Here is a 21900-nt window from a genome sequence, read left to right on the forward strand (position 1 = left end):
CAGCAGGAGACAAAACCTTTTACTCTTGTTGGACCTCCTACATACTTGTGCATGTGCAAGTCACCAAGAAGGATGGGTACTTAGATGACACAGGAGCACCGTAACACCGCCTGTCATTTGCGACCTTCCCCTAGTTATCTACCTAGGAGACGTTTCTGCTGAAGAGCTTTCAAAGAGCTTGAAAAGGAAGTGAAGGCACTATCCTCCTCCAAAGGACCCAAAGCAGATGCAAGAAGCTTCTTTTAATAGTCTTTCCGTCAGGCGCCTGCGCTGTGAAGGTTGCCAGACTGTGCTAGGGCATCCCTTTTAGCAAAAATTACTCAAGAAAGGGAAGACAGTCTGTGAGAAAACACCTCCGGAGTTACCACATCGTAATCGCTTCAGAAAAGTTACCTTGATAGCTGGGCGTTAGTTCTGGGGCTTATGAGAGATGGCAAGGGTAGGGGTCTTTGAGAGAGCACCATGGCATTTTTCTCAGTGGTTGATTACTTTCTCTTAAATTTTCAGGAATTTAAAGCTCGCACAGGCCAAACTTTTGTTTTCCTTTGGCAAAGCTGGAGGCTGAAGGGCAGGAAACAGAGGAACTCTGTATTCACACATATTTGTGTAAAATATTAGTTACACGTTGAGCTCTACCAACCCATTACAGTAGTGCAAGAGAAACATAGAATCATAGAATGGTTAGGGTTGGAAGGGACCTTAAAGATAGTCCAAGAGCTGTATTTACGGTTCAAATGCAAAACGACCAGCCTGTTTATGAAATACCATCCCAAGTGTTCTGAGATGATTCCTTTAAAGGCCCCGATTTTAAACCAGAAAGCGGGAGAGTCCACCTTCCACAGAGACTGCAGGCAGCCCAGAGGCTGAAATACACTCTCCCAGTTTCTCTTCCCCACCAAGAACAAAACGCTTCCCCTGCTGTGCCCATTTGCTGCCTTCCTGGCTGAGTAGGCTTCTGCAAAGGATCTTTGCATGTGAGCCTGTCAGAAGATGGTCTGTAATGAGCTCCTCGTACTGCTGCTGTCGAAGGCAGAGTGGGTTAGTCAGAAAGCACACTTTGAACACCACTTGCTGCACAGATCTTCAATAGAAAGTGTAAGAAGGTGGATATGTAACAGTGAACCCAACTTCCAGCTCAGTCCACTCTTCTCTGCAGTTACATCTAATGCGGGCTTGGCAACTGCCGAGGAAAAAACCAGTTCTTTGACAAGGCTACTCAGTACGGGTAACCTTCACACTCCTCTGTGCATCCCAAACAATTGCACGCAGGCAGTGAGAGAGGATGCTCCTGCGACTGCAGAACAATCCCTCTGTGTCGTGGCTTTCAGCTCCTTGATAGGAGGAGGCAACACTATGCTGTGCAGAAGCCTTTAACTATTAGAGCGGCTGCTTTGTCTCCTAGAAAAGGCCGGGTGGGACAAAGACCTCGTATATAAGAGGCCAAACGACCTCACATCAGCAGGAGGGGGAGTTTTCTGCCTTTCCCGGAGCTGTTTCCTTTGTCTGGCATTTCTCCTTCAGTACAGGGGACTGAGTCTTTGTCTGAGGCTGGGCTGACCATGTGCAGCTTCTCCCCCGTTTCCTTACCCCAGGAGTTGGAGATGCTGCTCTTAATGGGGCTGGCTGGTCCCCAGCATGTCAGCTTCTCCTCACCCTCCTACCACAGGGATGCTCTGGGCAGGATGGAGAAGAGGCTTCCTGCAGAGAGCTCATCTCCCCTCCACTCTGGGCAGAAAACATTAGCAGGATCAGTTGCTATCTTGAACCACGGCCACTCCGGATGAACACATGCTGGGGCCAGCACCCAGGGCGTGGGGGCTGCCAGCTGTCCTCTGACCGCTTCGGCTGTGGGGCAGCCTCACACCGAGGTGGATCACTGCTTCCTCGGGGTTTCTGTGCCCGTTTCTTTCCTCCCTCTCCCCATGGCAGCCCACATGCAGTACGAAGGCTGAAAGGACTTCTGCATTTATAAACGCAACTGTGGCTCAGATTTACAAGTGTTGCTGCTTTGTCCATTCCTGACATTTGGGAGCAACCTCAGGACACATGGACTGATACAAAGCACAGAGGAGACAGTGGGGTTTTGGTGGGTTTTTTTCCTTTTTAAAAATAAACCAACTGAATGAACTGTATTGAACAGCTGAAAAGCAACGAGCCAAGTTCAGTTCCCAGGCAGGAACAGGACATGAGTTGACAGAATTAAAAGGGACAGCATCAGTTGAAATCTCGCCAACTCAAACTGGGCCTAAACCTACTTTATCTGAATTGCAGTAGCAGCTAAAAACAAGCCTCCTCTTTCAGGCAGCGCCGAGATCCCTTGCTTACTGCCTAGAAATACTACGCAATCAGTAAAGCAGTCCGGGGAAGACAGCTTTCCTTCTATTTCACCAAATTCTTTTATAAAGAACAAAGACTTTCTGTGCCTCTGCTCCTGGCACAGAGTCTCCTCATGCTTTAGTGTCAACCTACCCTTTGGGGCCAGAGAAGGTCAAAGACCTCTTCTCCGCAGAGAGCAAGAAGTTGGAGAGACAATAGCAGCTTCCATGACGAGGCACAGGAACTACCCAGCCTGACCCAGTCCAGACAAGCTGCAGGAGAGAGAAAAGCCCAAACCCCATGCAGTTAGGGAGGTAGGGAAGTAAAGTCTCTAATTTGTATTACATAGCTAGCTCACTGACAATATAAGCCACAGACTCTCCCCTGCCCCAGGTGAAATCAGAGTACAGGTGTCCTTGGAATCTCCTGGGTTCCCAATCAAGCTTTCCTACTGCTGAACTGCAGACTGGGAGGAAGCTTGCAGGAGCCTCATGCAGAGTCCAGGTTGACACCACCAGTGCTGATGAAGCAAAAGGCAATGTCACACAGCACTGGTGTTGCTCCCCTCCTCTCCAGTTCCTGAGAAAGCATCCAGCACTTTTTAAACCTGGCCAGAGAGTTGCAGGGGCTTTTCTATCACTGCAGCAAAAAGGAATTACATGGGGAAGAGATTCTCTGGGGTGACACAATGTCCTAACAAGTCCTAGGCAACAGCCAGGGAGATGCTACCCACCACAACCAGCAAGAGCTAAATAACTGCCAGCTTGTCCCATCAGCAGCTGAAGAAGTGACAGTGCTCCAAGGCAAGGGGCAGGACCGAGCCTGGCGCTGGGTTGCCTCCGTATTGTGAAGGGACAGCACCCTGCCTGTTCTGAACAGAGAGAGAATTGGAGTTAGTTGAGCCAGCCAAAATCTTAGGTCATGCAATCATTTATGCTGTCAGGAAGGAGGAGAATATGGGCACACCACCTGCAAAGTGGCATAACAGCACTTAGCAGTGCTCATAGCTGTATTTCTGCCCTTTGCCCCCAGCTAGCTTACCACCCGTACCCGAAACCATCCTGACCGAGACGGGACAAATGCTGAGGAAGGACGGGGCACCAGGTACGCGCCAGCTCACAGCCTGTGACCCTCAGCTACAGCTGCAGCCACCGCAAGGTTCCTCTCCAACAGCTGGCAAGCCTCTTACCCCCTCCATGCCTTGGCATCCAGCCGCAAAAGGGAACTGGGTGAGTTGCCCTGCCTCACAAACAAGGAGGATAAAACACCAGACTCTGAAGGTCCCACAAACAGACAAATAACACTAAACTTTGCAAGTATGCAGAGAGGAATGCATTAATTTCAACAAGGGAACCCAGAAGCATCTCTGCATACTGACCTGTACGCCAGTGTCAGCATCACCAGTGCCCAGACTCGTCTTCTCCCTCCTTTCCAAGTGAAAGGCTCCCCCCGCCAAGGAGCACGGATGTTGCACATGGTCAGTACTGCTATGCATATTCCCTACGGATCCCTGCTAGAGGTTGGCAAGACCATCTTAACATCAGAAGCAGGCGGTGGAAGTTTACAGTTTCTTTGAGAGGGGGAAAAGAGCAGCTATAATAATGCCTTTCCGTTTGGTCCCTAGTGGACCAAACCCAGAACAGCCAAGGAAAAACCCAAAACAGATAGAGAAAAAAGTTTGATGCCGAAGACTGAACAACAACAAGGCTTCTTGAGACTCGCCTGAGAGTGGCTATGCCAGGGAAGGGGATGGGTGTCTAGCTGCCCCATCCTTCAAGCACACTCCAAGAAAAAAACAGATGAAGCCACACTGCAACACTACCATCTCTCCTCTGAGATCTCCGATACACAAACAAGTTACTGTGGGTTACAACCGCACACACCGGCTGAGGCTTGTGTTGCAGAAGGAAGGGTTTCCTGCAACCAGCACTGCCTCCCGCGTCAGCTAATGGGCGCACACACAAAGGGAGCAGAGCTACTATCCGCAGGATGGCGGGACACGCAACAGGTATTGAGCATCCTGCTCTGGGCATGGTGATCAGATAATGCCACAGCAGGGAAGCTTCAGGCCCTGAGCATCCCGAGCAGTAACAGCAACACGGCAGTAAACCTGGTCCCAGCTTCAGTGTTTTCTCTGCACAACCCTGGGACAGTATTTCAAGAGAAGATGAATTTATGAGCCTACAAAATGTCTCCTCTTAGAGTCTGCAGACAAAACCACTTTCCATGAGGTCTCTGCAGTGTTGTCTGACTGATCGACAGCTTTGCTTCTCTCTGGATAAGCTTTATTTATGATCTACAGAGGGGAGAAAGAATGGCTGGGTCCATCTGCAAACCAGCACTTTGCTGCAACGCCTATCAGGACACTTTACAGGAGGTGTGTTTGGCAATTCCCTCCCCAACAACTTCAGAGCCTCCAGCCAGCTTTGGGGGGTGCCAGCGACAGGTTGGAGACCGAAGCGCGAGCTCGAGAGCTGCCCGTCATGCCCAGCACGTCAGCCAACCGCCCTGCGCACAACCACCCGGTCTGTTTTATCAGCCAGCACGTCGTCTGGTACCAGCCCCGGCACGTACGTCCCAGCTGGAAGCTCAGGGTTGTGACAAGGCTGGCTTAGGAGACGGGGGGAGGGATGGGAAATATTGGGGCGGTGAGCTCATAGACAGCAGTACGGGGAGGAGTGGATTTATTGCGGCGGTGCGGGATGTAGAGGGGTAACACAGAGACGTAAAGGACCAGCCTTGATCTGCACTGCTGCTCGCAGAACAGCTTGTTTTATGAGAAACGTCTCAGAGGAATTAGGCTAAAACCCAACCAATTTCTCATGGACCACTGAATAACTATCAGATGATGAGAGCTTTTGGCCATGACAGACTTAGGTTAAATTAGAACCAGTGACTTCATGTTTCCATACCCCTTTGCAGAACAAAGTTGGTTGAGTCCTGTTCACCTACGGCAAAGGACAGGCCAGGAGGCTGTTCCATAAGCTCCACTGCGCTACGGTTTCAGTGTTTGCGCAGCCCAGCTCACTACATAAGGGGCTCTGTTGAAGTGAAATTGATGTTGATTTATACCTCTTTGTGGAGCTAAAACCCACAGTTAATCCCCCCCATTTTTAATCTAAAATCTGGAATACTAGAGAGGAGCCAGGGCCAGCTCCACACTGGAAACTGGTCAATATTACAAACAGATGATAGAAAAAATACATATATTTTAGAGGCATAGAAACCAGAAGAGAACAATAAATTAGCCTGGGGTTGAAAAAAATAAAGGCACAGTTCAGGGAAAAATATATATGAATTACTGGGAGATTTTATTTGGCTTTAGTCATCCTACTGGGAAGAAATAAACACTGTTTCACAAACAAGCTAGACAAGCCTCATTTGTATTCAAGGAAGCAAGGAGTTTGTTTTGGGTTTGGGCTTTTTTTTCCCCGCTTTACACACACAGAAATTGGCCTGTGTCAAGAATGTTTGACAACACACCGGCAAGGAAGGAGTCACTGAGGCTACCCCTCCGAAGCTTTCCGGACTCGAGAAGATCTGAAGATGAGATCCGGTGGTTACGCCAGGGCAGCAGGTGTCAAGGTATCCGCTGGCTTAATGGCTGCAGGTCTGTGACCCTGCCAAATCACTTAATCCCTCCGAGTCCCATTTTCAGTGTAAAAGTTATGCTGCCTGTCAAAAACAAAGTGCCTCCGTGGCTCAGACTAAACTTGAATTAGATGGAAATTGCTAAGTAAGAAGACTGCATCGACATCTGCAGTCCTTACAACTCCTGCAAGCACCCTCATTCACCAAAGGGGAAACTGAGGCACACAAAGCTGGCATAATATCCTCAAACTGATGTATTTGGCCAATAGGCAGGAACAATAATGTGCTTCCTCAAACTACAGATAATCCAGACAATTATAATTCCTACCTGAAGAAAGTATGCCACGTCAGAAATAAGTAAGGAAGGTTAGACATACCTCATTTAGGGCCTGCTGTTCAGCCTGGCTGCTGAAGACCTGTGTGGCTGTGCCACCTCGGGCACTCGCATGCAGTCAGAACCATCCTCCCTGCCAGGGATTTTTGAAATTGGTCTGCAGACTTGAATCATGACAGAGGACAGAAGCTCATGGATACTACATTCCAGTGAGTTCCACATAAATAACTAAAGGACAAGAGAGGGTATTTCATGCCTTATTCTCTGAAAAGGGAATCCCTCACCGTAACAGTGCAGACGGGGCATGAGAGGTGTTTGGGGCGGGGGGGAAACCCAATCCAACAAGTCAGTTACAGGTAGTTTGGTCATTGTTTTGACACGCTATCAGCATGTACTTGTTGTGTACCCCCTGGAATTAGTTCTGTCCAATATACTTTTCCAAAGTGTAACAATTCTAAGGAATAATTCCTATAAGCAAGATTCTCCTGAAGTAATCAGCTGAAATCTACATTAAATTGCCACCCGCAAATTGCACCTTGCATGCTTGCTTCCTTCCCTTGTAGATTTTGTTACTACTGTTCTGCACCCCCAAGACAGCTTCCTACTACTGGCTAGTCAGATTCAGTGTTAAACTTCATCTTTTATATTAGCTGAGACTTCAAAACTCACATTTAAGTAAGATTTAGTGCATCAGTAATTACGTATTTACAGAACCATAGAATATTATGCTTAGAAGGCACCTAGTCAGTCAATGACATACTTATAATATGAAAGGAGACTCAGAAGGCTTCTACTCTGCCCTCACCTAAAGGATCAACTCTTCCTGACAAACATCCATGAAGAACAGTTTGACTTCTTCTCAAAGCTATGCAGCAACGAGGAATCTGCAACTATTCCTGTGCTTCACTGCACTTAAGTTTTTTCTAATGACAAACCCTAACCCCACCTTTAATTGGAAAGTTTTTCCTAATGACAAACCCTAACCCCACCTTACAGAAATTTTAGTAGTTGTGGGCCTCTCACTTCCCCAGTAAGCACACAGAAAAATGTATTACTTTATTCCTACAGCAACCTTTGGCATATTTGAAGACTGTTCTCACATCTTCCTCCCATCTTCTCTTCCCTAGACAAAATAAATATAACTCTTTTGATCATTCCTCCACAGGTCATACTTTCTGGACCTTTGGGTCATTCTTATTGCTCTCCTCCAGACCCTCTCCAACTGGGATGCATCTGACTTGAAGTCCTTTGCCCAAAACAAGACACAGCGCTCTCGCCATCCCTTCAAGGTGTTTTCAGCAGTGTAGAAAGACTCTTCTACATGCAATACACCAAACACTTCTATTTATACATCAGAATAACTTTGCTGCTTATCTCGAGAGCAGAGAGTGTTGGTTTAGGCAGAGCCCATTGGTGATACTAACCCCGAATCATTTTCTCCTCCTTTCAGAACTGCTGCCTTTCCCCAGCTTCTAATTGTGCACTGGATTATTTCCATGTAAGCAAAGGACCTTACACTTGTTGCACCTTCCTGCACACTGGTACTTCAGACCATTCCCCCCCATGTGCAACGGTCGTTCTGAACTCCGGCCCTCCATGCCACAGCGCTTTGCTGTGCCTGCAGGTTTCATCAGGGTACTCTGCATTTCATCATCCTGCTCAATACCAAGTTGCATGAGCACTCGGTTTTCAGATGAATCCAAACCCTACACATCGTTTGTGGTTGATGACAACACACTGTCAATCACTCAGAGTCAAAATACCCAAGCAGCATTGCATCACTCTTTCTTTAGTTTCTATCAAGACTGCATTTCCTTGGCTCGCTCACATACCTGTTGGAAGGGGCAATGACAGAAGTCTCACTGGTATCAAGATAACCAACATTCACTGCTTCCCATGGTGCCTGCCACTTCATCACAGTTTGTTCCAATTTTTTTCTTGAAAAATCCATGCAGGGACATTCACAATTCCCAGGATGCCTTCTAGACTGCTTTTCCTAGCAGTTTCTTAAGACCTGCTTGACCAACAAGAAACCTCATTGGGGTTTGTTGGGTTTTTCTTCATTGTTGTTGGGTCTTTTTTGGGGTGGTGGTGGGTGAAGAACAGCATTTGTAGTTTTCCAGCCTCCCGTAACACTACGTGTCCCCCCTGCAATGTCAGGGGCTAAGACTGCTCAGGCTGATGGTTCCGGGGTAAATATTGTCAAGGTCAGCCATCCTGCAAACCTTGAACTACTTCATGGACATTGCCTTAACACTTCTGAAGCCAGCTGCACTAGTGGGCGGGTTTAGTTCCCCACTGCAGTTCACGCACCCTGGACACTATAACCACAACATACACTATGACGTTATCTTTAGGCTCCCCATCCATGATGAGTTTTTCCTGACGATTTCTCCAGACCTGCACCGTACAGCTGCAGCTGTTTTCTTTCAGGCCAAGAAACATGGAAGCAGCAGGAACTCATACACACATCGCATTCGTTTCCATGCTACATCAATCGATTGCCCTCACGGTGTAGATCAGGCAGGCCCCTGAAAACAACCTAACTTTACCTTAGAGCGAAGGAAAATGTAGATTTTCATTTCAGGGAAGCACAAAACATGACCTCTCTACACTGATCAAGAGTTGTAATACTGCAGTACCTAAGGAGTTAACAGCTGTAACAAGCCCTGGATAAGCTTTCTGTAGGAAGAAAAAAACAATTGAAGTATAAATTTGTTTTACCACGAGATATTCCCAGTGTATGAACTAAGCTAAGGTCAGTCATTTCTGCAAAGTTTCATTTTCAAGGTTTGCAGGTTTGGGGTTTTTTTAAAAACAAACTAAAAGAGTTGGAATTTGTGGTCATGGTCAAACAGTGATAAAATTAAGAACAGATAAAGCCACAAATAACTTTTTTTGAGACTTGCAAGCTTGGCTTTGTTGAAGGAGGGGAAATAGTGCCATTTAATCAAAAGCACAAAGCATCGACTGTTTGTTACAGTGAACAGGGAAGCCAAGGCTCAAAGAGGTCTGAAATTCAATGCAGAAGACTGCTTTTCTAAAGCACAGCCTCAGCACAGGAGAGGTGGAAACAAAGGAACACGACACTCACTTGCCTAAGAGCGTCTGGAACAAAACCACACCACCTGCAAGGAGACGTGCTCTGTAACTGCAACGCACCACTGAAACATTCAGGACAGCAGCAGATGGGAGATGAGTCTTCACCTTGATTATCACCACCTGACAATGCCCAGGCTCAGCAGGAGTATGACTACACCTCACTCTCCTCCACCTTCAACCAGACCCAGCAATGCACATCGCTGATAACCAAAAAGGTGGCTTGTTATTCAAGAGATAAGAATGTAGCTCCTAGCATAGCTTTCAAAGTAAGCAATCCTTTGGCATGCCAAAGTGCTTGGAGCCTATCCAAGAAGTTCCTGCCAGTTTTAATTCTCTTTCTTGCGTCTTGTTCAGAGTGGATCCATAAGCATTACTCAAGTTATTTGGGCTCATCAAATGTTTTTAAGGTTATTTTGGAGTGTTAAAGAGACTCCACAAATCTTTAAACCACTGAAGAGGGCAACATTAAGGTACGTACACCAGACTCAAACAACACTTACCATTGTTCCACGTTACAACCGCTCCAAGTGGCACAGTCAGAAAGAACTTTAGCAAAAAGAAACCTTTCATCACTTAAAACAACGCTGTCGTGCCACAGCCTGCCTTGTGCCCAACAGGCTTCCGAAGAACCACCCCTTCAACTACCTGACAGTTTTAAAGTGTTAACATCTAGCCATTCATGCATAGTCCTGTATAAGACCAAGGGAAAAAGACAACGGCAGCACCTCACTTGGCTTTGTGGAGTGGCCAAGTTAGACCAGGGGAAATCCCATTAGACATTAAAAAAAAATAACACTGTCAAGCACTGGGTACCTGATCACCCAGGGGGTGACACCATAGAGAACATGGGAATTGCTCTGGTGACCGCCAGCCTGAGAAGGGTCAGCTTATGGGAGTAAAGCAAAGCAGGATACATCGGATGTAGGAGGCGGCCTGGGGACTCTGAAGCCCATTGGAGTGAGAGAGCTTGCACTAAATCAGAAAATGACTGCATCTACCTGTGGTCAACTGGTATTGCCCCAAGAGATCAAGAAACAACATGATAGTCTGCCCCATTACAAGTCTTACTTTTAAATGCATCATCTAGTCAGGATGAACCAGACGTCTGTGGTTATCTAAGATTTCAACTTCAGAGACAAGTGATAAACAAGTTTGTACTAAAATAAAACTAGAGCCTGATCACGTGCTCCAACAGCTTAGAGTTTCCTCTTACGCAGGGCAAGGGACAGTTGGTAAGACACAGTGACAGCGCACAGCTGCCCGCTGAAGGGCATGAAGATGTATGGGAAAACCACAAAACTCCAACTCTTCTGTGATACTTTAAGGGGCCTCTAAAGGTCTCCTGTCCAGCCTCCTATTTGAACTGGAGCCATCATCAGTGCTAGACCAGGGCTGTTGCAGCTTTGATGAGGAAAGTCCTGAACGCTTTCAGGAACAGAGATCCACCAACTCCGATAAATTGTTCCTTGTCTTTTGCCAACCTTCTTGTGAGCAAGTTTTCCCTGAAGACTTTCCAGAAGCTCCCATACTACAATTCAGAGCTGTAGCCCCTTGTTGTACTGTCTAGGGCTTGACCCCACAATCGTGTACCTACACCCCCCAACAGCTGTAGGCTCTCGTTAGTCCACCCTGCACCTTCTCTTCACAGGCACAACCAGCCCTGCTCCCTCTGGCTCTCCTCACAGCTCACGTGCTCTAGGATCTCAACCGCTCTGGACTGTTTTCTCAGCATCTCTTAAACCAGGAGCCCCCAGACAGGACACAGTTGTTAGTCCACCCTGCACTTTCTCTTCACAGGCTAAACCAGTCCTGCTCCCTCCGGCTCTTCTCACAGCTCATGTGCTCTAGGATCTCAACCACTCTGGACTCTGTTTTCTCAGCATCTCTTAAAACAGGAGCCCCCAGACAGGACACAGTATTTTAAGTGAGGCCTCCCCACTGCCATGCAGAAGAGGCGATAACTTCCCGCAGTCTGCTGCTTGTGCTCTTCCTAAGGTATCCCAGCATGCAGTTTGCCTACTGCATGCTGAGCGTAGTGCTGGCTCACACTCAATGTCACATTCAAAGAAGTCAATTTATGATTCATGCACAGGGGTTTTTAATAACATTCAATTGAGAGCTAAACACCCAGAGGCAAGAATATATTAATGTATATTTAAGCAGTGCCTCGAAAGAGTCACGGTGGACAGAAAGTCAAAACCAGCATAGATAAGCAGAGGATAGTCCTGGAAGCCCTTAGAAGTTCCCCTCAGACTGATATGCATGGGCACAACTGCTCTTTCCAGTCTAAAAACTGTTCATTAGCTTTGACCTTAGGAAGATGAGATTGCATTTGCGCAGGAAAACAAACAAGGAAAGTCTTTGCCTGGAGTGCCAGCTCAGTCACCAAGAAATTTGTCCTAACATACCCTACCAAACCCCGTTTCACTCTGCAGACCTCCTCTCACCCATGAAAAGGGTGAGACAAACAAGCAACTGCTACAGAGAGAAGGCCCTGAAACCACTCTATTCAAGAGACTATCATGAGAACCTACGCTCAACTTGAAAATCTAAAAGGTTCTAAAAGGAGTCTCATACGCAAGTTAACATACAGCATGTTTTGTGTTATTTTATATTTAAGAGGGAGACTTTAGACTCAGATGTTATCCTCAGACCCTGCAGTCAATACTCAGAAAAAGCATGACCTCACCACTGCATGGTCAGTATCAAAAAGCTACTGTACAATACAATGTAGGCAGGACACATACTTCAAACAAAAGCAAAAATGATGACAGTCACATAGATTTAGATGCTTAAGAGTGGCAATAATCAAGATAAAAAGGTACGCCCAAATTTGGATAGCTAGCGGGGAAGATAGCTACACAGCAAAGGTTACCCAAAAAATGCTTGTGTCATTTTAAGCTGCAACAAGAGACACTCCCAGGGTGAAGACAAGCAATAATCTGTGCTGGCATTGGTCTCTGTCAGTCAATTTTTAGGGAAAAATACTCCCAAGAGTTGCCACTGCCTCAGAGGTTCGTCACAATGGTTAGCAGAGCAATCTTGGTTTCATCCAGACCTTTCCCCTGTCAGAGTCAGCCAGCTGACTGGAAACCAGCAGTAGAATCAGAAGTTATTTAGCAATGTATTAACTGGTAGAGCAAGTACCAAATGTTACACATTCAATAATCATTGATTTAGAAGGTACTTTACCCGTAAAGGACCTCAAACTAGGTTACAAAAAGTTCTTCAAATGTTTTCCTTCAGAACTTGTGATGCTGGAGAGTGCCTTTCAAGTACACTGTGCACTCAACCCTTCCACGGGTCACCCTACAAACTAATATTCAACCTCCTGGTATAAATGAAACCCAGAAGGAGTAGTGCAAGAGGACATTTTGCAGGCACCCTGGTTGCCAGTTTTCTTCCAAGTCTCCATCCATATTAATGATTCCCAACTGTGTATTCCTTAGCCCTCCCAGCCTTGGCATCCCTTAGGACTCCTACATTTTCTAATCTCAGCGACTCCTTGTTTATATACGTTGCTGCTGCTCAACTGCACAGACCACAGGGAGAGGCTTGCTTGTGAAGGAACGGCAACTACTTTGGAGGCTACAGCCCTCCTGCTGAGAAGCGAGACCTTTCTAAGAGGCTGCTCCCCAGAAAAGCAACCAAGAGCCACCATGCAGGCTTCCTATAGCTAGTAGCTGCTCTGGATCTTCAGCTTTTCAGTACTAGGGATTTGGAGTTACCTGAACAGCAGTTGGCTTTTGTCCCCAGTAAGCCAAGCTGATGGAAGAAACACACTCTTTTGGGTTCCCACACAAAGATAATTCCCAAGATTTGATTGAGCACTGATAAGACAAGTGTCACATAATGCAAGAAACGTGGCCCTTCAGAACGAAAGCAGAGAAAAGCAAGGCAGCGTATTTAACCCTGCAGTACCTGACTGGAAGACGTATCTGGCCAAGCCCTGCATTAATTCTGCTGGCCAGGTAGGTGGTGCCGACTCCCCCGTTTCTCTCTTTAGTCGAAACGTCAACTCAAATCCAAAACCACTTGGTCCATCTGTTCCTGTAAACCTGGAAGGAATGAAAAATAAAAGGTCAGGACATACTTCTTGTAACCAGAGCAGGCTTCAGGATTAGGACCATGGGAAAAGGAGAGTTCTCCTGCTAGAAAAGACATGTTTAGAAATTCTCTTATTTCAGTCTACTGTAGCTCACGGCATAACACTGTTAGGTTAGCTGATGTAATACAGTTTAGAAGATAACTTTCATAGTAGTGTTTTCAGTCAGAAAAATGCAGCATTGGAACCATGACCCCTTTCCTGAGACCAGTGGGGTTTTCAGCAACCTAAATTTGTTTTTAAAACATCACTGTAAATTTTGCACTGAAAGCTAAATGGGAACACCAAAGAAAGTGTGCAAGAGAAAACAACGTTATTCCACCCTTGTGAATTCAAGTTTCCCTAAGGGATGCAACTAAACTACTGGGTAGTAGGCTTCTGGGTTGAAACAGCTGAACAGTTTGAATTACAGCACACAATTTCTGCATTACGTAAGGTCAGCAGGGGTGAGGGAAACAAGAAGATGCAGGCAGAAAATTAATAACTTCTCACAAAATGCACTATTTCTTATTTTGCTCCAATATATGCCTGCACACATTTCTCCTTGTAGATCTAGGAGGACAACAGTGGAAAAGCACTGAATATGACTACTACTGTTCAAGAAGCAGTAGTCTGGTCATTTCTCCATGTGACAGAGATGGGTATCAACTTACTTGGTTTGGTCAGATGGGTCTACCCAGAAAAATAAAGTTGCAAAGATACCCCTTACTATTCTTTCCTTCAACAAACTAGCCATCGTGAATCCTTGTTTTGATATTAATACACAAGGGAACGTTCCTGTTCCAAGACCCCAACAGCTAAAAATGCCACATTTGCCACGGAAAATGAGAAACCTCACGGACAAATATGTAAGCTCACAAACTTGAAAGCAAGCTGGGCACATCCGTGTCCTTTTACCACTGTCATTGCATCCCTCGCTCATTTGCTGTGGCTGTTCCACAAAGGCAGAATCATAGAATGGTTTGGGTTGGACGGGACCTTAAAGATCATCTAATTCCAACCACCCTGCCGTGGGGAGGGGCACCCTCCACTAGACGAAAGAAAGAAGGATGTACACTGAGCACAGAGACACCTCACAGCAGCTTTCATAAACCAGTATCATTCTGCAAGTTCAAATCTCCAATACCTGCAGCCACTGGCAAATTCTCTGGAGAAACTTTGCCAGTGTTTTGGATGTTGGTACATGAGAGGTGCAGTGCACAAAGCATTAACGTTGTACTACTTCTGAAGACAGTCAAAGAGAGCAGCTGGGAAAGTGCTAAGAGCACTTTCCACTTGGAAAAACACACCTCACCAGCAGTTCGACCTGTTGCAAGTGCTGGATGAATTGTTCCCACAGTAAGGAGTTTGGTTTGAAGCAGAACGCTTTATAGCAACCCTGCCTAATGACAAGCGTTACAACTGATTGCACTTCAGCACTGATGCAACTCCTTCATCATGCAATGTCCCTTTACCTGAAGATTCTTCAGGAAAAGTTTGATCGTGGTAGATTTTCAAATGATGTAATTAAAGTAGTTAAGAAACTATAGGAGGACGGAACTAAAGTATGGGACAGCCCAAAGGGATAACAGCAGCTCTGACTGAAAACAAGAGAGCAGGTACTGAGAGTCAGTCAAACATCTACAATAAAGGGGAGTGCACAATATAGCAAATACAGACTTTACTTCATTTGTATTAAAAGATACAAGCATGTCCATTTTTTGTTTCCCTCCATTTTATCCTCAACAAAAAATATGAGAATTCTACACTATAGAAGCAAATTCTCTATGAACAGATAATGCATTTCAGAATGGTCAACGGGTACATGTAAAACCTCTCTTAGGAAACAAATGTACCTTCAAGCAACAAGTCAAATAATGCCATTTGGCTCTTAAACAAAGCAAGAGCTTACTGAATAATCAGCCAGCCAGGGAGTAGAATCCGAATGTGCAGCGGAACCTGCACGCAGGTCTACCAAAGAGATCGGTACAGGATGGCGATGGCCTCAAAAATGTGAAGTTGTACTTGGTGCGTTCAGCACCCCTGTAGCGCTTTATTAGTTTCACATATCAGATAGCAAAGGAAAAACAGAAATATTTCTTAAAGGGAAAAACAAATGCACTTCAAAGTGGGTAACTTTCAAGGATTGATTCCAGGAAAAAGCATACAAGAGAAACTGAAACACATTATGAACGGGTCAGTTTTAAGAAGGATCAAAGTTAACAAAAAGCCTTCAAGCTGATCTTTCACAGTTAAAATTTTTGGAAAGTAAGATGTCACCCTATTGAATTTCCTCCTTTCAAGGCACATTCTGAAACAACACAGCTTTACTTCTAACATGCACCAAGCTAGAGTTTAGTGGGGTTTTTTTTGAACTCCACAGATGCCTCCGCTTCCCAGAAATAACTGTTTAAGAGAAGACCACACATGCTCTATATTGATCCACACACCAGTTACTGAGTAACAGAATTATTTGGGTGAGTATGCATCAAATTTAAAGCAAGATGAGCATTTAGGAGAACACTGCTGGTCAGCAACCTGTCAGCAGTCAGGAAGCAGTAAAACTGACAGACATGCAACTTACGTGATTGTTTTTGTATGGGAATGAAAGAGAATAAACCAGAGAAGAACTACTAGAAAATAAACAGAAGATAAGGAAACAAACAGTAAGTTACTTCCTTTCTAAGATTAAAAAAAAAAAATCCCTGAAGAGTCTAAAATGTGTCTTGTAAAAAACACTCAAAAATGCAGCAGCATACAATGCATATAGTTCTCAGGTTCTTAAATAAACAGTTAAATCTTAGGAAAAAAAATCCGATTTGCAAGGCAGAGACTTGTATTTAAAGATTAGATTTCAAATGTTTTTGAATAGTTCATGGTCACAGGTTGTTGAAAATACACTGCTTTGTTAACACTGAAAATTCAAATACGTGCAATGCACCTGTATTATGCAGCTGCTCCGAGGTAACAGTCTATAAAGTTAAAGTCTTTGCTCTGTTTAATTTTAGCTTGGTAATTTGCCTGTGTTTATTTTAGAAATCCTTTGTGTTTCCTTCAGACAAGCCTTTCATAGGAAGAATGTAATCAGGATAGTCATTTTCAGTTAGCATTTTTGCCAAAGCTTTTGGTTTTATTCTTCAAAAATAGTGTCTTGTATTTGCAAGCAAGTTGAGTGCAGTTTCAGCAGCTGCCATAAAATCTCACAACGGACCATAACCCAGGACCAGAGCTCCTGGCCAAGGTTTGGAGGATGTACGTGAGAGCAGAGGCAGACGTGAGCTTGAGGAACTAAAGAAACCCATAACCCTGCCACATGCCTCTGACCCTTGGTCTAACGAAAATCAGAGAAGAATCCAGTAGCCGAGTTACACAGCTGGGTTTCCCTAACAGAAGTCCTTTTCACCAGGGAGTGAGTTCTTATACCAACCCTTACTCCAAAATTTGCGAGAATAAGGATGCATCAGTCTGCTGGCAAGAGAGCCAAGTAGCAGCCACAGCCAGCAAACAAGTGGGAAATGAATTTGCCCAGAAAGACGCCCAAGGCCTCCAGATAAGTCTGCCATATGAATGGGAGACTGAACAAATAGTTTTCTATCTCCCACAAGGAGAGAGACTTCTCCCTTACACCTGTAAGGAGCTGCTCATTACCCCAAATCACCCATGTCCATGTTCATTCAGTGCCTTACCAACACGACACAAGGCACACCTATCATAACCAAGAAACCCATCCATGACTGGGGAGCTAATAAAGTGAGATTCCCCATGAACAAGTCAATTTATACCAAGATGTTCTGCTACTTCTACGTAGAAACACTGGATTCTCATAGCAGCCTCCTCTTACGGTACGTCCCTACTGCTTAGGGGTTATCTTAGGAGGCTGATGAGGAACTGGACAAAAAAAGAGATCACACCTTGCAGGTTTATAGATGTTCAAACTCATGCTCCTTCCCACAAGTTCCTGATTTTCACCAAACCTCTAGAAAACCTCCAGAAAGTCAACCACCTTCAGCCAGCCATGGTCAACCAACAAGCTGAATAACTATATACATCGTTCCAGAAGAGACAGACTGAGCAAGCCTCATTTCCCTAGAAGATGGAGCGGAGGGGTGAGGATAACCCAGAGATGGAAGAAGTCCTGCTAAAGCGCAGGGAAGCCAGGTTTGCTCACAACCTGTTCCATTGACGCCCCAAGCTCACTGCTACCTGCACCAACCTGTTCCCTTCCAAGTGGGCAGCAAGGCGCCCGCAGAGGGTCAGCCTGACCCCGACTGTTGTGTCGGCTGCAGAGGGAACACGGTTTTGTTCTACAGAAGCAAGATTCTGGCACTGTTTGGGACTGCTTTTTTTGTGAGCAAGGGAGATGGGGACTAAGGTAGTGGTTTTGGGGTGGATTTTTTGGTTGTGGTTTGGCTGGTTGGTTGTTTTTACATCCGAAGATGACCAATTCAGACTACAGTCAATTTAGAACAAAGGCTTTGGGGTTCAGCTCAGCATCTCAACACTGAAAGGTTTTTCAGGTCATTTCTTTGGCAAAACAACTACAATGCAGCAGCCCAAAAGTCCCTCAGCTTTACAGTAGGAGAACGACCTGAAAGGGAGCATGCAGAGGAAGGAAACCTCAAAAATAGTACTTTGTGTCAGTGCATGGCCCCAGGTACGTCAACTGAAAGCTGCAACAGAGCATTAAGTTTCTGCACGAAAAGATCTGGGTGTTTCGCATAGCTGGGTTTACACCTTGGTTCTGCTGAAAAAAAACAGTTTTGAGTGAAAGTTTCTTTTAAACACACCTATAATCCTAAGAGGGGCGGGGGGAAAATCCGTATTTTACCCCAAAACTAAAGATACTAACTACAAAGAGACAGCGTGGATCGTATTGTGCCCACCACTGCTTTGTGCCCACCACTGCTTTGTCCCCGCCAGCACGAGGGCACATCACCTTTATAGCCAACCCAACTGCGAAGCAGCCAGCTAAGCTTTCACAAAAACAAACACGGATGGAGAAATTCTTGGCTTGCTGCGTGCCCACTGGCACAAACCAGATAGTTTTATATTATGACTACAGCAGTAATGGCAGGCTCTGGTAGCTGCCAAGTCAAATCCACCCCTGTATTTAATATTAAAACCTTATTTTGTCACATGAACAAAAATAAACCTTTTGAAAGCCAAGGTCATCCATTACATGCTATTTTTTGGGTTAAAACCCTCTTTATCTGTTCAGCAAGTCAGTTCAGCAGAACAGACCACATCGCAGCACTGCGCCTACGCCGACGGAGCCTGGCTTGTTCCTTTAATGAGGTAAGGGTTTCACTGATCATGATATTTAGTTCCAGCAAAAGAATCCAAAGAAATAGAGGCCCCTTTATTTACAGAGCCATGCGGCCAGGCCCCCCGAGCCCCCCACCACCCCACACTCTGCCAGGCTCTCTCCTGAAGCCACACACAGAGAACTGAAAAGCTGCTCCCCTCCGCAGCAGCGTACCCAGGGTGTTTTTCACATCAAATAACCCAGCTTAAGAGGATCAAAAGCCAAACTAGCCCTTTGCTTTAAAAGCAGATCTGAAAACCAGAGGCTTTTCAGTTTAAATCAAAGCTATTTGCCAAAGCATTTTCATTCTCACTTTTGCAAGGAACGAGAGAAAGTTTGCTCCAGCGCAGTGCAAAATGGCTGTATTTCTGACATTCTGCTTTTGAAAGCTACACAGCTCTGGACAAGGAGCAGAGTGTACTAGGTGTTTATTTTTTGAGCGTTTAAGAGTATGTGTATATAAATATATTAGGTGAACCAATCCTTGAAAATGGGAGTTTACACAGGGAAATGCTGGCCCTTCGCTAGGATTATTTCAGCCAGGGAACAACAAGAAAGCTCTTTGAAGGTATCTGGGGATAGTTAGGATTGCACAACTCCACTCCCAGCAACTCCAGGGAGATAAACCAGGTCTCTTCAGGGAAGCCAGGGCAGGCTCCCAATACTCTGCATTGACTAGTCCCAGCTCCATCACTACTACTTTTGTGAAGCCACTTAAGATGCCTTGTGCTACAACCCCCTAAATTGCATTTCCCCACATCTTCAAAACCAAAGCTCCCTGCTCTGCTGCTGGTGAGCAGCTCTGAGAGCGTTTTGAAAGCCACGAAGATGCTCAGAGGGCTGGAGCAGCTCTGCTATGGGGACAGGCTGGGAGAGTTGGCCTTGTTCAGCCTGGAGAAGAGAAGGCTCCGGGGCGACCTTATAGCACCTTCCAGTACCTGAAGGGGCTACAAGGAAGCTGGGGGGGACTTTTTACAAGGGTCTGTAGTGACAGGACAAGGGGTAACAGGTACAAATTGAAAGTAGGGAGGTTTAGATTAGATATCAGGAAGACGTTCTTCACGGAGAGGGTGGTGAGGCACTGGAACAGGTTGCCCAGAGAAGCTGCGGATGCCCCATCCCTGGAAGTGTCCAAGGCCAGGCTGGATGAGGCTTTGAGCAACCTGGTCTAGTGGAAGGTGTCCCTGCCCACAGCAGGGGAGTGAAACTAGATGGTTTTTAAGGTCCCTTCCACCCCAAATGATTCTATTATTCTATGAAATACAGTGTCACTATAGTTGTAGGTCTGGCATCAGGAAGAGCTGTTGTTACTTTCATCAGAAAGCAGTTTTAATTATATCACACAACCCCCAGAAAAAAAGCCACAGTAATTGTCACTCCATAGCTTTTAGTACTCCCGATCAACTTCCCAGATCATTTCAGAAGTTTGAGAAGGTGGTTAAACCATGCTGATGGGCAGTGCCCTGCACTCTGCTTGACAAGACCGAAGGACTTCAAGGCATAACCCTCACTACTGTTTTAAGGCTGCATGGCTAGTTAGCGTCCCAGAAGATACTACCATTAGCCACAGAGGACTGGTGTGACAAAAAGCATCAGGGTACTCAGTGACTGTCTTCACAGGTCCTGCCTGGGAAAAAGCAAGATGTATACCATGTCCCTTTGCTGCCATTCTCCTGCCTAAAACCCAAGGAAAAGCCTTCAGCAGTCTGTTACAGCCAGTTGAATGCCTTAGTGTCTCCATCGCCTGAGAAGGACAGCAGGAAAGAGCTGATATGCCCCAAACAAGATTATGCAGCAAGTCAAGTCTCCTTAATTCAAGCTCCAGGTGTGTTACACAATGTCTTCCCACTATAAGCAAATGATTCTCAGATTCCAGAGCCTCAGGAAAAGGGGGGGGAAAAAAAAAAAAAAGTGACCCTACGTAGTGCTTCCAGCACTTTAGCTAACAGGAAATGGTTGATTTTAGTGCAGCTGTCAAACAGCGTAAAAGTCTCATCAGAGAGCCTTGACAGCACGCTGGGACACTCCTGTGAAGCAATTTCATAAGAAAATAGGCACAGGCAGCTCCCTACGTGAAAGGCTTAAAAAGTATCCAGAAGAGTTAATTTCAGCCAAAACCCACCTGCTTACTCACATATTCTCCCAGACTGTCTCCTGGCATTGAAAAAAAGCATCAATTTTAAAGAAAAACACATAAAACCATCAGAGAGAAGCAGGGGGTGGTTATCTGGACATCAGATGGTTATCTTTTCAGAGCGCTCAACAGGAAATTCCATGAGCTCTCAGCACCCCGGACCTGCACGCAGGGCCTTACTGGACTCCTTTCCACCCCGATGTAAGAAAAAGCTTCACGCATAAGCAGAGCAAATACAAATCCAGAAAGAACACATGCTCAAAAATGTCTGTTCAAGAAAAATGAAGGTTGGAAAGCCACTAACACACAGTGCTCGAGATGTCCGCACGCCTACAGCTATGCCTGCTCTCGCAGTGCATCGTATCAAATGTGTAAGCCATCAACCAAATGGGAAACCTTTCCAGAAACAGCAACTAAAGGGGTTTTTAGAGAATTTAGACCAACATCTAAATCCAAACAGATGCAGACGCTCTCGCTACACAGTTATTTGAAGGCGGGTTTCTCCCAAAATACTCACGGAGGATCTGCTTAAAAAACTTACAATGAGGTAGATCTCAGTAAAATTTGTGAATTGATTTGTTGCTGGGCCTTATGAAAATGGCAAGTGAAGTCCTATTATGGGGCAGAGGGGGAAGAGGAGACTTCAGTTTAAGTTTCACTCACACACACTCATTTCATACATTTTACTGTTCAGTTTCTTCAAAACTCAAGCAGTGACAATCTTGCCCTTGAAGCCTGGAGGTTTAAAATTTGGGGGTTGTTTTGGTTTTAACACACTGTTTCTGTAAATAATGAATGTTGATACAACAGATAAATTGATTTTTCCTCTAAACCTTCGGACTACAGAGTAAAGCCAACCTTACTCCTAACTCCGCAGACACAACTGTCTCATGAGACAGTGTCACTTGGACAATGCGACAGGACAGCGAGGGTTTCCAGCAGTTTTAGACACAAGCAGCATGGGAACAGTGTGCATTTCGTAGAGCTGACAGACTTAGCCACTTCTTCAACACCTAAATCATAGAATCATAGAA

General features: G+C 45.5%; 1 protein-coding gene across 1 annotated transcript in view; it reads right to left on the reverse strand.

Annotated features, from left to right (window-relative positions):
- Positions 1 to 13401, reverse strand: part of SUFU (suppressor of fused homolog (Drosophila)) — a gene marked incomplete at its 5' end in the record, with an annotated part of 63792 nt that extends 50391 nt beyond the window's left edge. Inside the window, one exon of the mRNA XM_010153207.1 lies at positions 13265 to 13401. Within this exon, the coding sequence (XP_010151509.1) occupies positions 13265 to 13401 (137 nt within the window). The remainder of the gene's footprint in view (positions 1 to 13264) is intronic.
- Positions 13402 to 21900: the final 8499 nt, after the last annotated feature.

This window comes from Eurypyga helias, unplaced genomic scaffold, assembly GCF_000690775.1.
Source record: "Eurypyga helias isolate BGI_N326 unplaced genomic scaffold, ASM69077v1 scaffold23766, whole genome shotgun sequence".
NCBI classification, from domain to species: Eukaryota; Metazoa; Chordata; class Aves; order Eurypygiformes; family Eurypygidae; genus Eurypyga; species Eurypyga helias.